The following is a 14,411-nucleotide window of genomic DNA, read 5'->3' as shown; positions in this document are numbered from 1 at the left end:
TCTCTGATGGGCCCCACGCTTGGGACGCCAATTGTTAAATGGTAGCGGCAGTTTCAGTCGATAACCCTTCAAGTATTGCCCGGCGGTAATCGCCTCTCATACCATTCGATAATTTACCAATGAAAGAGGCAGGCGCCGGAGACTGGAAGGCAGGAAACAAAGTTTTATTCCGTCGGAGCAGAACACATCAGATCAGACAGCAAGGTATCGTCACGAGGTGCTCTAACTGCATCTCTTAGGCCTGGCCTCTTATACACAGGTTTATGACTTTATTGTACATGGCACATTCTTGAGATTACTTTGATGTATAAAAGAACGTCTTCGGAATCCCCACTTCGAACTCGTTCCCACACATATCTACAGTGGAAGTCCCCACCCCATCTACAGTAGGAGATGGCTATCACGCAGCTGGACATTCCGCCAATTCCCGGGGGTGTGTGCAACTGGCCGGGTCTCAGGGGGTAGGGGCTTTGATCCACTGTAATCCCTTTGATGTGGGGTGTTTCCCTTACAGTAGGGGCAATAAACTGCATCCGCAGGGCTAGGTGATGGCCTGGGACCGGTTCGGATAATGGGGCGCAGAGGAAGGGGTTTATCAAAGAGATGCATGACCATGTATGGGATGTCGGTCGGGCGTGGGATGTGGTTCCATGGCAGGGTCGCGCAGAAGGAGAGGGTTTATGGCCCGTGTATGAGAGAGCGGGGGTGGCCGGCGCGCGGGGGATGCTCGCAGCGCCAGGGGAAAGCGCTGGCGATCGAGAATGAGCGGGGAGAGAGTGGGGTGCCTAAAATGGCGGCCGTGCATTCGCTGTGCGTGGCGCTGGGGAGAGGCAAGATGGCGCAGATAATGTTCAGTTACAAGCTAAATTTCCACACAGGTCCAGGTCGCACACGCGCTCCTCGACCAGAGACTTTTCCCCGACGCTGTCGGACTCACCGGGGACTAGGGTGTCTCCGGTGGACGATTTGGTCTCTTTCCAGGAGGTGCTGTTGAGAGGGGCAGCAAAGTTGGGTATCACGGTGACGGTTCCAACACCCACGACGTCCGTGATATTCGAGACACTTCATAAGAAACATCTGTCTCGCCCTCTGCTGCCTCTTGTACCAGGACTGGTGGAACCCGCGTTGGAGCTGTTCCTCACTCCCGCAACGACGAAGGCCGCCCCTTCCAGGCTCATGAAAAAGTATAGGGCCCCGGAGTCGGACCCTACCTTTTTGAGAGTGGACCCGAAGCCGGATTCGGTCATCGTGACGGCGGCGAGGAAGCAACATGCGACCGCCCCTTCGTCGACGGTCCCCCCGGACAAGGAGAGCCGCTGGCTGGACTCTGCGGGCAGGAAGGTGTGTGGGACCGCCGCCACCACCATGAAGGCGGCGAGTGCAGGGGCTTTGTTGGGCTGTTACGACCGAGCCCTGTGGGAGTCCCTGCAGCAGTATGCGGACCTGCTGCCCCGGGACAAGAAGGAGGACTTCTTGGAGACAGTGCGTGAAGGCATGCTGGTTTCTAACCAGGTGATCGGCGCAGCGGCGGATGTATCCTTGCTGGCCGCCCATGCATACTGTCATGGTGTTCACCAGAGGCGGCATTCGTGGCTGCGACTGACTTCCCTCAAGCCAGAGGCGCAGCAAAGAGTGGCCAACCTGCCCTTCTCGGGGGAAACCCTGTTCGGGAAACATGCGGATGACGAGATGGCCCGCATGAAGGCGGAGGCGGAAACCCTGACGGCCGTCTGGTTGGAGATGGCGGAGAAGAAGAAACGCCCGTTCCAAAGGCGGTTCGGGTCTTCGGGCAGAGGGCGTGGGCAGGGTTCGGGACAGCAGCAGCAACAACAGCAGCAGTTCCGCAAGCCCTTTCAGAAGCGCCAGAGGGGTAGAGGAGGCCAGCAGGCTACCACCACTACCAAGGGCCCGGCCGGGTCTCGGCCCTGAGCGGTTACTTCCCCCTCAACCGTTACCCACTCCAGTGGGGGGAAGCATTCAATTTTTTCCGGCAGAGTGGAGAAAAATTACTCGGGACAAGTGGGTGCTGAATATTGTTTGCAATGGATACAGTCTTCGGTTTATCAGCCCGCCTCCAGCGATTCCGCCGGTCAGCTCTCGATTCCAGCTGAGAGAGCTCCAGGCGGAGGCAGACATCTTGTTGAGAAAAAAGGCAGTAGAAGAGGTACCTCTGTCTCAAAGGGGAAGAGGTCTGTACTCTCGGTTCTTCCTCGTTCGCAAGAAGGACAAGAACGAGTTCAGGCCCATTCTGGATTTGCGACAGGCAAACAAATGGATTTGCAGAGAGAAGTTTCGCATGCTATCGTTGCACCAGATTTACCCTCAGCTGCAACGGGGAGACTGGCTCTGTGCCATAGATCTACAGGATGCGTACTTCCATGTGCCCATAGCACGGAAGCACAGGAAGTTCCTGCGATTCCAAGTCGGCGCCAATCACTATCAATACACAGTACTGCCATTCGGGCTAAAGTCTGCGCCCAGGACCTTCTCGAAGTGCATGGCGGTGGTGGCGGCACACCTGCGGAGGAACAAGGTGTTTGTCTACCCGTATCTGGACGATTGGCTGATCAAGGCTTCATCCTTCTCGGAAGCGCAAGATCACATCCGATGGACGTGCGCTCTCTTGCACAAGCTGGGGTTACACGTCAACATGTCCAAATCGGTCACGACTCCGGTTCAGTGCATACAGTACCTGGGGGCCTCCATCGATACGCGGTCAGCAAGCGTGTCTCCTTCGGAGGAGAGACGGTTATCACTCCTTCGGAAGGCTCAGGACCGCCCCATCGACGACAGTGAGGAAGGTGTCTTCTCTACTGGGTTCGATGGCCTCCTGTATCTTCCTCACGCCTCACGCACGGCTACACATGAGACCACTGCAGGAGTGCTTGGAGGATCAGTGGGATCAGAGGACAGGCTCTTGGGACGACAGGATACGACTGTCGCTGCATGCTCTTCAGTCTCTGAAGTGGTGGTGTTCGGCGGAAAACCTCCTCAAGGGGGTTCCCTTCCACAAGGACATTCCCACGACGAATGTAGTGACGGATGCTTCTCTCCAGGGCTGGGGAGCGCATTCCGGGGACTTGCAGATTCAAGGAAAGTGGTCTCCTTTGGAATCGACGTACCACATCAATTTCCTGGAACTCAGATCTGTCTTCCTGGCACTGAAGGCCTTCCTTCCGTCCTTCCAGACCAACTCGCTGCTGATACAGACGGACAATACAACCACGATGTATTACCACAACAAGCAGGGGGGGTCGAGATCGCGCACTCTGTCGCAGGAGGCGCAGGCGATCTGGCGCTGGCTGCTGGCCCGAGGACTGACTATTACGGCCACGCATCTGCCAGGGGTGCAGAATGCTCAGGCGGACGCCTTGAGCAGGCTGATGCAGGAAAACCACGAATGGGTCATAAATGACGAAGTACTAGGAGAATCTTCGCAAGGTGGGGGACTCCAGACGTAGATCTGTTCGCCACCGCCGAAAACAGCAAATGCCGAGACTTCGCATCCAGGTACTACCAGCGGGGGACGCTGGGGAATGCGCTATGGATCGATTGGTCGAACAGCTTTCTGTACGCTTTTCCACCCATTCCCCTGATTCCGGCGGTTCTCATCAAGCTGTCCCAGTCCAGGGCGCGGATGATCCTGATCGCCCCGGAGTGGCCCAGACAGTGGTGGTTCACGGACCTTCTTCACCGGTCTCTCCTTCCTCACATGCGGTTGCCGTGCAGGCCGGACCTTCTCACGAAGTTCGGGGAGCGGATGGTGCACCCCAACCTCTCGTCTTTGAGTTTGGCGGCATGGCTCCTGAAATAGTGCAATATGGCCATCTGAATCTACCAGACGATTGTATGGACATACTGAAGGAGTCTAAACGACCTTCCACTAGGACATCCTATGCTTACAAGTGGAAGAGGTTCTGTATCTGGTGTAAGTCCAAGAACTTTGATCCGACGACATGCAAGGAAGATGTCATCCTTCCATACCTTTTACATCTGGCGCAGTCTGGCCTTAATTTCCATTCCATTAAGGTTCATCTGGCTGCTTTGACTGCTTACAGGAAATGCCCTTCACAGACTTCCTTCTTTCAGATCCCTGTGGTCAAGGATTTTTTGGAAGGCTTGAAGAAAGTGTTTCCTCCCGTCAGACTTCCCTCGCCTTCCTGGGACTTGAATGTGGTGCTGTCCAGACTGATGAAGGAGCCTTTTGAACCCATTCACAAGGCTTCATTGCAGCACCTATCCTGGAAGGCGGCGTTCCTAGTGGCCATTACATCGGCCCGCAGGGTGAGTGAACTTCAGGCATTATGTTGTCAGGCACCTTATACTGTCTTTCATGCTGCTAAGGTTGTGATGCGTACTCACCCTAAATTTCTTCCTAAGGTTATCTCTGATTTTCATGTCAACCAGACCATAACTTTACCTACGTTCTTTCAGAATCCCTCTTCGCCAGCGGAAAGGTCTCTCCATTCCCTGGATGTTCGGAGGGTGTTGAAATTTTATCTGGATAAGACCAAGGATATTCGTAGGTCTGACCAATTGTTTGTTAATTATGGATCAGTCAGGACTGGTCTTGCGACCTCTAAGCAGTCCATTTCTAGGTGGATTGTGTCCTGCATACAATTGTGTTATCAAAAGGCTAATAAGACCTTAGGGGGTAAACCTAAGGCTCATTCCACCAGGGGCAAAGCTGCCACGACGGCTTTGCTGCGTAATGTTCCTATTGCGGAAATATGCAAGGCGGCCACTTGGAAGTCGGTCCATACTTTTGCTGCGCATTACTGTCTGGACTCGGATGCCAGGGCAGATGCTCAGTTTGGGCAGGCTTCGCTGCGAAATTTGTTCGCACAGTAGTGGGTTGTCTTGTTTGTTCTCCACCGCTGCTGTTCTGTGGGGATGGGCTTGCCATTCTATTCACTAGATTATGACTATACACAGAGATCCCCTACTACAGAAGGAGTAGTTTCTTTTCTGTAACTCCAGTTCTGTAGTAGGGGTATCTCTGTTATAGTCATAAGCGCCCGCCCTCCTCCCCGGTGGAGAGATACTTATTCATATGAAGAATGCTACAGGTCTGGCGTGCTACGCCTTCAAAAAGAACTGAAAGTAAATGGGACCTGCTGGGCATTCTGGGATACTGGGAAAAGTTCTGGAAATCTGGAAAGTTTTCTTAAAGGCACAGTATCCTGTTCTAAGCCACATAATGGCAGCCTATGGGGCTTGTCTGTCCACTTCTTCCTCTCTATCATTCCAGAGGCTTTTGCTGGTAGAGGCAGGGTTTTTTCCTGTGTGGTATAAAACTAGACAGGCAGTGCTGTTTGTGGATGTTGGTGGAATTCTCGTCTAAGTACTGGACAGTGTAGCCTGTGGGTATAGGCTGCATTATCTGTCTTTAAATTAAATTCTCTCTTAAAGGTGTATGCAGGTCTGCATGATTTGTCACCTTTTAGAGATTATTTTTTATTGCTCCGGGGTCCACGCACATGGGCGGGACTATTCACTAGATTATGACTATAACAGAGATACCCCTACTACAGAACTGGAGTTACAGAAAAGAAACTACTCCATACTGGGCAAGTACCATTTTTCTTACAAGCTAGTGACAAAGAGTATGGGAGACCTGTGTATTATAGATTTTATCCTGGGCCAGGAAAGTCCTCTAGTAAGGATTGGGGAAGTACCTAACCAACTCGTTGCAGAGTTGAAAAAAACAACACTTTTCTGTAGAAGCCAGGCTTGTGGGAACAAGAAGAAACCAGCCTTCGTGGTTTAGCAGTCATTGCAAGTCTGCCAAACTCACGCTTATCACCGCAATTAAGTGCCAGGGTAGATGCACAATTCAAGCCACAAGGGCGGCTTTTAAGAAGGCTGTCAATAATGCCAAGAGGGAATGGGAGGCACTTCTTGTTGCCTCTAGGGAAAAAGATCAAGCAGCATTTTGGAATATAGTAGCTGCGGGGAACACTCAAGATTGTTACTATTGAAAGCTACATCGCTTCTGGTGACTGGAATACACACTTTTCAAATCTCTATTCTCCAGTTCTGGGTGACAGTGCACTTCCAGTCCCGGTAAGAAGGCCCCAGCTACCGAGATCCCACTCGCTACACATGAATATCCAAATATTACATGCAAGGAAGTGGTCCTGGCTATTAGTGAAGATTGTGCCGCCAAGCCAGTGCCGAGACAAAATACAATGTAACCTGTGTCTAGCTGAGACCGATGTCTGGGGTCCCTATCTCACAATAGTTTTTAATGCCATTATGAGTGGGCGACCAATCTCTTGATCCTGGGCGGGAGCAGAAATAATCCCTATATACAACAAGCATTTGCATGCAATAGGTCTCACATTTGCGAGAGTTTGAGCTGTTGGCATTGTAAATGACAATGCCTTTTATTTACGTGTTGGTTTTTAAAACATAAATAAAAGGCATTGCCATTTTCAATGCCAATAGCTTAAACTCTCGCGAATGCGAGACCTAGTGCATTGCAAATGCTTGTTTCTATTAGTGCTAACTACAACTGGTGAACAAATTCACTTTTGACAAACAGAGCGTTTCCTCGCCATTGAAAAGAAAAAAAGCCTGTGCATCAGTTCTGACACTACCAGGAATTTACAAGAAGCGCCGGGATGTGGTTTTCTTTGCAATGTGAAACTTTATACCTTCCTGCGGAGGACACTGCCCACACAAGGCCTGGCAGCTAGGGCCCGAGTCGTGCCGGCTAATACGACAGCAATGTTCACTTAATACAGCCATTCACCACATGAGAGGCAAGCGGCGATCTTTTATTTTATTATTTTTTTTTTTTTTTATTCCTTAAAAAGGCAGAAGCTGCATGTGGATTAATTTCCACCTGCAATGGGTTGTGAGAAACACTTGGGCCTGTGTGTTCCTTAAACCATGTGTCTAACCTCTGCCAGATACAAGTGGCACTTACCTAATTTGAGGAGTTGGCGCTCCCAGAATTGCAAATCCAAACGACCCGTGAACAGCATTCCATGAAAAAACGAGAGCAAATTCACAATTCCAAAATAATCGGGCAAAAAATCCACATTATCCCAGAGTCAGCCATCAAGCACGCCAAAAGAGGCACAAGTGTCCACTCGTGTAAATCCACCAAGGCAGAGAGGGTGTAGTTGAACACCCAAAACGTTTTTTGATTCTGTTTTCCCTGTGTGTGGTGTCCAGAAAACAAGAAAACTACTTGTCAATGAACAAATAAATGAAAATAAGAGATGTCCGGAAAAGTTCAACTGGTCTCCAATAACTGACAAGTGGCCTCATGAGGCGCGAGTCCAGGGCCAGATGCCATGGACATGCCATGGTGCTCCTCGGCCTGACTGAGCCAACCCCGGTTCAGTTTCAGGCGCACTTTGGTCCGTTTCTGTAAATCTGTTGTCAGTTTCAGACACATCCTGGGACGTTTTGGACAAATAAAGGCCATTTTAAGACAAATGCTCCATTTCAGAGAAACCCTTGTCATTTTTATAGCACTATTAAAAAACAACTTTATGCAATTTCTGATAATTTTCAAACAATTCCCTGCCAGTTTCAGATAGTTTCCTCTCCGTGTTAAACAGTCCATGTCAGTCACAGGCAAACCCTGGCGAGTTACAGTGCCAAACCGCCCACCACCTTGTGAGTAGGGAGAAATGAAGAGACGCAGCGCGCATTACGAGCAACAGACGAGTAAAAGATCCAGTCCGGGTGGGCGGAGCCTAAAGGAAACAGGGCGGTCAGCAAAAAGCCTCACTTCCTATCGGAGGCCAGCGTTTACCATAAAGGATGACGCCAGCCAATATAAAGGATGGGCGGAGCTTCCACTCCACTTCCGAAATCAACTCGACGACTATAGATCTTGCAGAGCGAACAGTGCATGCGCTGCAACTCTAGGCGAGACCTAAAAAGGGCTCCTCCCTGGTGCCAAGAAACTACAATCCCATTAGCCTAATTGTTAATTTGCAGAAACTCTTTAGCAGAATTATTTTTATGAAGCCAAGATTGACTAGAGTCTAATGACATTCTAAGCCCCATGCTAATAGGATTCCGTAATCACACATCAACAATAATTAAGTCTTTAGGCTGCAGCTGATGTACTGGAAATCTATCGTTTTTAAAAAGGGCAGACTTTATATGGTATTTGTAGCTCTTCGATCTGCATTCAATTTGGTTCCCAGAAATATGCTATGGAAAGTGCTGGCTGAGATGTGTGTCCCTAGTTACTTATGTCGAATCATTGAAAGGCTGCATGAACCGAACTTTGCCCAGGTCTGCTGTGGCCGACTCGGAAAAGTAACAAACCCTTTCCAGTCAATAGGGGTATTAGGCAGGGCTGTATTCTTGCTTTAACACAGTTTACACTGTTTGTCAATGGCTTGGTTGCCCGCCAGAATTCCTGTGACAGTGATGCCCCTCGATTAGCCAATATGAGGGTCCCAGTGCTAATGTTTGCAGACATCACATTACTCTTATCTAAATCGCCCATGGGCATACAGAGAATCCTGGATGAATTCAGTAGCTTCTGTATAAGGAGAGGGTTGGAAAAAAAATTCAGTAAAACAAAGTACATGGTTTTCAAACCCTGTCATACAATACGCGCCAAACCCACCTTGAATGGGTCCCTGTTAGAGCAGGCCCACCTGCTTGAGTCGTTCTGCATCCCTCTGAATGAGAAGCTTGATTGGGCGCCATATATTTCGAAACAAAGGCTCAAATTGGAGCAATATGTTGAGGGTTTGCTGAAAGTTCATCAGGCTCCTTTTTCAAACCTGTCATTATACTGGTCCAAGTATGCACCATCCCAGCCCTAGGCGCGGTTCTCTATGGTGCCGAGCTCTGTTGATCAAAAGGACACCAAACCTCTAGAAATAGTCGAGAATAGTTTCCTGAGGCAAGTGCTCAGCCTTCTGGTCAGCACTACTCTAGTCCTGCTAAGGTTATATTTGGCGTACAGGCCAATCTGAGAAAGAATTGCAGTCAGACCATTAATGTATTGGAGAAAACTATGGGCTACTCCCAAACTGCTCCACTATCGCCGGGGCCTATAAGAGATGTATAGTCTTCCAGGGGCTGGCAATCTCCCCTGGGTCAAATATGTCAGAGACACATTGTCAAGCCTGGGTGAGTTAAACTCTGGGAAGGTCCGGTGGGGATTGATCTACGAACTAGCAAATCAGAGCCAACTAGATGTTCTAGGAACTTTAGAACTGGTATGCTTATGTCAAGCCTAGCCCTTCATACCTTAACAGACTCATTCTTTAGGCTAAAGGACTTTTACAAAACTGAGGAGTTCCTAGATGAAGTTGAACCAAATCTGGCCAGAAAGCTGTATGTTCAGTTTGAAAGGATAGCAGCGCTGCAAGGCCGTTAGGGGAACCTCACATGGGGTAATGTTGTCTTGGTTGATGGTCCAAATAATATCTTTTCTCTAACCTACTAGTATGCTGAGAGCACGAATGCCTTGTATCATGTTGATGGATTTAGTTTATAGCCCTTCGAAAATCATTGTGTCTTTTTAACATGCAATGTTACTTTTGTGTATATATAATGTGGGATAATGTTTTACCGTTTTATCTAACTATTTTTAATGTATTTAAGTGATGGTTGTAGGCCATTTTTATTGCTTTGTATATTGTACATAGCTACATTGACTTTGTATTTTTAATGTTGTGTTTGTGCATGTCTCTTTTATGTCAGTTGACCGAAATAAAGTGTATTGACGGACTGACTGTTAATATACTATTATGAACTTTGCAATATGTAGTACTCTGACTATTTTTTATCTTATTTACTTTCTTTGTGTAGTTTTCTCTTCTGACCGAGACACCCAGTCCCACAGCATCAGGATGACCTCCGCATTTGAGCAGCTGGTGATGCTGACAAAGCATTGGCTAGATCGATTTCAGCAGTTTGTTGAATCACCAAAGATTGATGAGTTGCAACATGATTTGAAGAAATTGGGAGGATATTTACAGTTGCTGTTACAGGTTATATTTGCAGAACTTTCATGACACAAACACTCACAAGGCTGCACACAGTTTACTTGTCTCTGTCAGTTTTATTATCTCCCCTTTCTTTCTCTCACTTGTTCTATCTTTACTTCCCAATTTTAGGTCTCGCATAGCGACGCAGCGCATGCGCTGCTTGCCTTGGCGAGAACTATTGTCGGTTTTTCGGCGGAAGGGGGACAGGAGATGTGCACGCGCCCTGACAGGCGATGTGCACGTGTACAGCTCATGTCAGCTCGCGTCGTTTGAGCACAACGCGCACATGGCGCGCTTTATACCGTCTTTTAGCTACTGCAATCTTTTAAATCTGCTCACATTTGCTAGGTTTCCTTGCCGCTTTAATTAGAAGGTGCGCCACAGGAAAGCCTTCATCTAGACAGTAAAAGAATTAATCAAGATTCAGAGAATTCATTCACTCTATATATGGAAGACATTCGTCAATTAAAACTTAGACTACTGACACTGTTCAGCATTTAGTCTTTTATGCAATATTTGTTTTTTAAAACAAAATGTTGCTTATAAAACAGATTAGGTGTTGTAAATGGCATTACACAATCAAAGTAGATGAATACGATTAAAATACCAAAAACAAAGGACTGCCACAGTATTTAATGTGACTTGTGAGGCTGCATGCTGATGTTAATTAAAGCTGTACAGGATGCTGGCTGCGAAGACCAGTGTGTTTAACTGGTTAAACATTTTATAAAATAAAATTTCCAGAATTCTGACATCTAGCAGTGATTGCCCCCTCAAAATCCGTTCTAGAGAGCTTAGAGGGATCGCTGTGTGCTGAACGTGCTTGAGTGCATAAGAAGTCGATGGTGCCACAGGATGCGTTCAGAACCCCTTTGAACCATACAAGTGCCCCACAGTTCCTTGAGGTTTGCGTTGCTATAGGTCTGCACTTAGTAAGCTCCCCAGAATTACTGAATTGGAGAGATATTGCACACTCAGCAATTCACTCCTCCACTTCAGAGCGATGCAAGTGACCATCCGTGAAAGGAGCATAAAGGAACAACTCACTGCCAAATGTAACAATAATGAATTTCGATTGCACACAACATGATGCAGTCTTAAGATTGTCTCACTACCAACCAGGCCTGGCAGTACACCATAGCCCGACTCCAGTCCTCACCAACCTACGCCACTGGGCAGCAGGAAAGTACATTGCAGAGGAAACCAGCATTTGCAAAGCAATAGGTCTCACATTTGCAAGAGTTTAAGCTATTCTCATTGTAAATGACAATGTCTTTTATTTCTCGGTTTTGAAAACCAACAAATAAATAAAAAGATTGTCATTTGCAATGCCAATAGCTCAATCTTTAGCAAATGCGAGACCTATTGCATTGTAAATGCTGGTTATTGTCTTTAGGTATGGTTCATTTAACAGAAGATTTGCTTTTTACATCAGTTTGTGAAATACGTTGAGATCTCCATACAATAAGTAAATGTAGTATTCGGAAGATTACATCTAATATTGGTGATCAAGAGCACTCTTATTATTTTATTGTCACGCACCAGGTTCAGCGTTATTCAGGTCATCATGGACAAACATACATCTAAGTCGACACCACCATCCCTAAATAGATACATGCCCTACATTAAATTATCTCTGCACTGCTTCATATCCCCACGTAACCCTGCCCGATTGTGTTTTGGGTTTGCTGAAATTGACGGCTTCTTTAATATTAGTCTTATAGATGGTGTCTCTTTTATGTGCAAAATTAAATCTCTAATACTGAATTATAGAACTGTGTGTTCTCGGATTTTCAGCTGCTTACTTCAGCAAAATCATACTTGTATAGTTTGACATTGTATCAAGATTGTTCTGTTGGCTATTGTCCAGTACACACTTTTCTATCTGTTTTGTGCTTGCCTATAATAATACCCAAATGTTATCATTTAGTTTGATATGGTTTTACTGCTAGTTTTTGGAGCTCTTAATCAACATATTCTCTATTTGGCAGGGTTGCTGTTCAGATATTTCCTCCATGGTTCGTGAAGCTCAGGACCAAGCTCTGCAAACAATTGAACAAGCAATAAAAAGAGTTGGACACATAGCTGCGTGTACTGGCACAGAACTGCACCTTACTGAAGAAATAACCAGTCCCAAGGTACAATTAATAATGCATCTGGTAAAAGGTTGAGGGTAATTGGTCACACAACATTTTAAAGTATTACATTACAAATTGTTTTGCCAAGCCACCTTTGCCAAAGATGCTTTTGCATACCTGAATTGGAGTCATTTTGCTTTATCTGCCTAGTATTTTGCCTTATTTTGTGTTATCGTAGTCACCCTGATAATTTAAAGATCTCTTCTAATCGTAGTCAGTGCAGTGTACAAGATCCTTGATGGAGACTTTTGGAGAGGGATGATTAGTTTAATCACTATCTCTACTGGTTGTTCAAAGACTGTATTTTAACATCACAAGTGCCATCACCAAATTTCCTTGACAGTATAGTTATGTTGTACAGCAGAGAATGTAACTATGGTCACCACAATTGTGGTTTTCTCTTTTGCAAACATACCCCATTGCCAGACAACATACTTCTTTTTCTCCTGTAGACATACATTTACAACTGTGCTGGATTCCTTCATTCATGGAAAATGGTTCTTGTATCCCTTCTCCCAGTTCTGTGTACTGAACCCTGGTATTACGAGACATTGTCAGATTCCCTTAAGCCTCAGCTTAAGAGTTTTCGCCATTGGGAAAATGTTTCCTCATGAAGGAAAAAAAGTGCATTTGCACAGGAGGCTCCATTCCTCCTGGGCAGAATTCTACACTGTATATAATTCTGACCTGCAAGGAATAGGGGCTCATGGGACAAGTCTTTTGACTTTCCCAGTAGTACGCTTGGAAAGCTGATGCAACTTTCCAGGCATACTACTGGGAATGCTTGTGAACTCAAAAAAAACACCAAAAAAAACGTTTTTTTGTGTGGAGTTGAACATTTACCTTTTTTTATGGAAAGGTCCCAAGTTCCTGTACATTTCTCTTATTTAGCGTTATTTTTTTGATCCTGTTTGTAAACAACCTAGGGATCGTGATATTAATGCGATGAGTGCCACAAAGATAGAAGGGGTATAGGAGCACGTTGCTTCACATCCCAGCACAGTTCGCCCCTTCGCAGTATGGTGAATGCAGTTCACAATTAGTGCTTACTTGACTATTAGTAGTAGTAATTAACCAAAGTTGGTGCAGGTAGTGCTGTTCATCTCTAGACACATACGTTTCTGGATTTTATGCTTCATCAGTAGAGATTAAAAACTGATTTTATAAGGGGTTGCCGAGAACGCTGCCACAGTCCTCTTAGGTCTCAGTACCTCGCACAGGTACATCTCCAGAAGCTTGTCAGCTCACTGGCTTAAGTGAGCCTTTTTAAACAGAAGGGGGATAGGAGCACACTGCCTGTCATCCCTGCACGGTTCGCCTCTTTGCATTATGGTGAATAAAGTTCACAATTAGTGCTTACTTGACTATTACTAGTAGTATTACACCAAAATTGGTGCAGGTAGTTCTGTTCATCTCTAGACACAAGAATGTGTCATCACACCAGCTGCGCTGACCCACAGTTGGCTCCGGGGCTCCTGAAAAATCCTGCATTCCCATTGAGCCACATGAGCCTGTGTAGTTAGGTTGTATCAGGCTTGCGGACTCTGCATATTAAGTGAAAGAAAAAATGATGGAATGTTTGCTTGTGAAGACAGCCTCTTCCTGCACAACATTTGGCATGTATGATGATTATTATTGTACATATGGGTTCCTTTGATATTTGAAACCAGCTTTATAATCCCCCAGAACTGAGCCAGAATAGTGTAATTACTGGCCCTTTGGCTATGAAAAGGCCGAGTTGACATATTGTTTCTGCTTAACAGACTTTAATGTATTGCAATGCTGAACAGGCCAATGAGTATCTCAATCGGGGAACCACTCTTAGCAGATAGCCCCAAATTTTGTTTCTATTTATTTCATTCATGAGCCATAAGAGAAAAAGGATCCAGCTAATGTGTTCTCTAGAGCCTTCTATACAAACAGATTTCAGTTTTCTAGACCCCCTGGCTCTAAGGACAAAGTCAATGTGCCAACCCTAATCAGAAAACTAGGTGGACTGCAACCATTACACAATCCACAGAGCAATGTTTGCATAAGATGTGTTTCTGGTAATGATCAATCCTATGACACAACACAGGGACAATTAGTGGAACAGCAAATCCTCTTTCATGAAGGAATAACACACTCAAGGTGCACTAGAAAGCAGAACATGCATTTTAAATTATTTATTTTAAAATCTTATTCTATTGCATGCAATATGAATTGTAACCAGACAAAAGATAAGCATGGCCTATTGTTTCTCCTAAAGAGCAAGCCTGTGATTTTCCTGTCATAAAGGCAGCTGTGTATTTCA

General features: G+C 46.2%; 1 protein-coding gene across 2 annotated transcripts in view; it reads left to right on the top strand.

Moving 5' to 3' along the window:
* KIF14 (kinesin family member 14) overlaps positions 1-14,411 on the top strand; it is a 624,724-nt gene that overhangs the window by 545,747 nt on the left and 64,566 nt on the right. For both annotated transcript variants that reach the window (XM_085601461.1, XM_085601462.1), the window contains 2 exons: positions 9,802-9,983; positions 11,972-12,118. In XM_085601461.1, coding sequence (XP_085457587.1) covers positions 9,802-9,983; positions 11,972-12,118 — 329 coding nt within the window. The remainder of the gene's footprint in view (positions 1-9,801; positions 9,984-11,971; positions 12,119-14,411) is intronic.

This window comes from Triturus cristatus, chromosome 4_2, assembly GCF_964204655.1.
Source record: "Triturus cristatus chromosome 4_2, aTriCri1.1, whole genome shotgun sequence".
NCBI classification, from domain to species: domain Eukaryota; kingdom Metazoa; phylum Chordata; class Amphibia; order Caudata; family Salamandridae; genus Triturus; species Triturus cristatus.
This window is presented reverse-complemented; position numbering and strand designations above follow the sequence as displayed.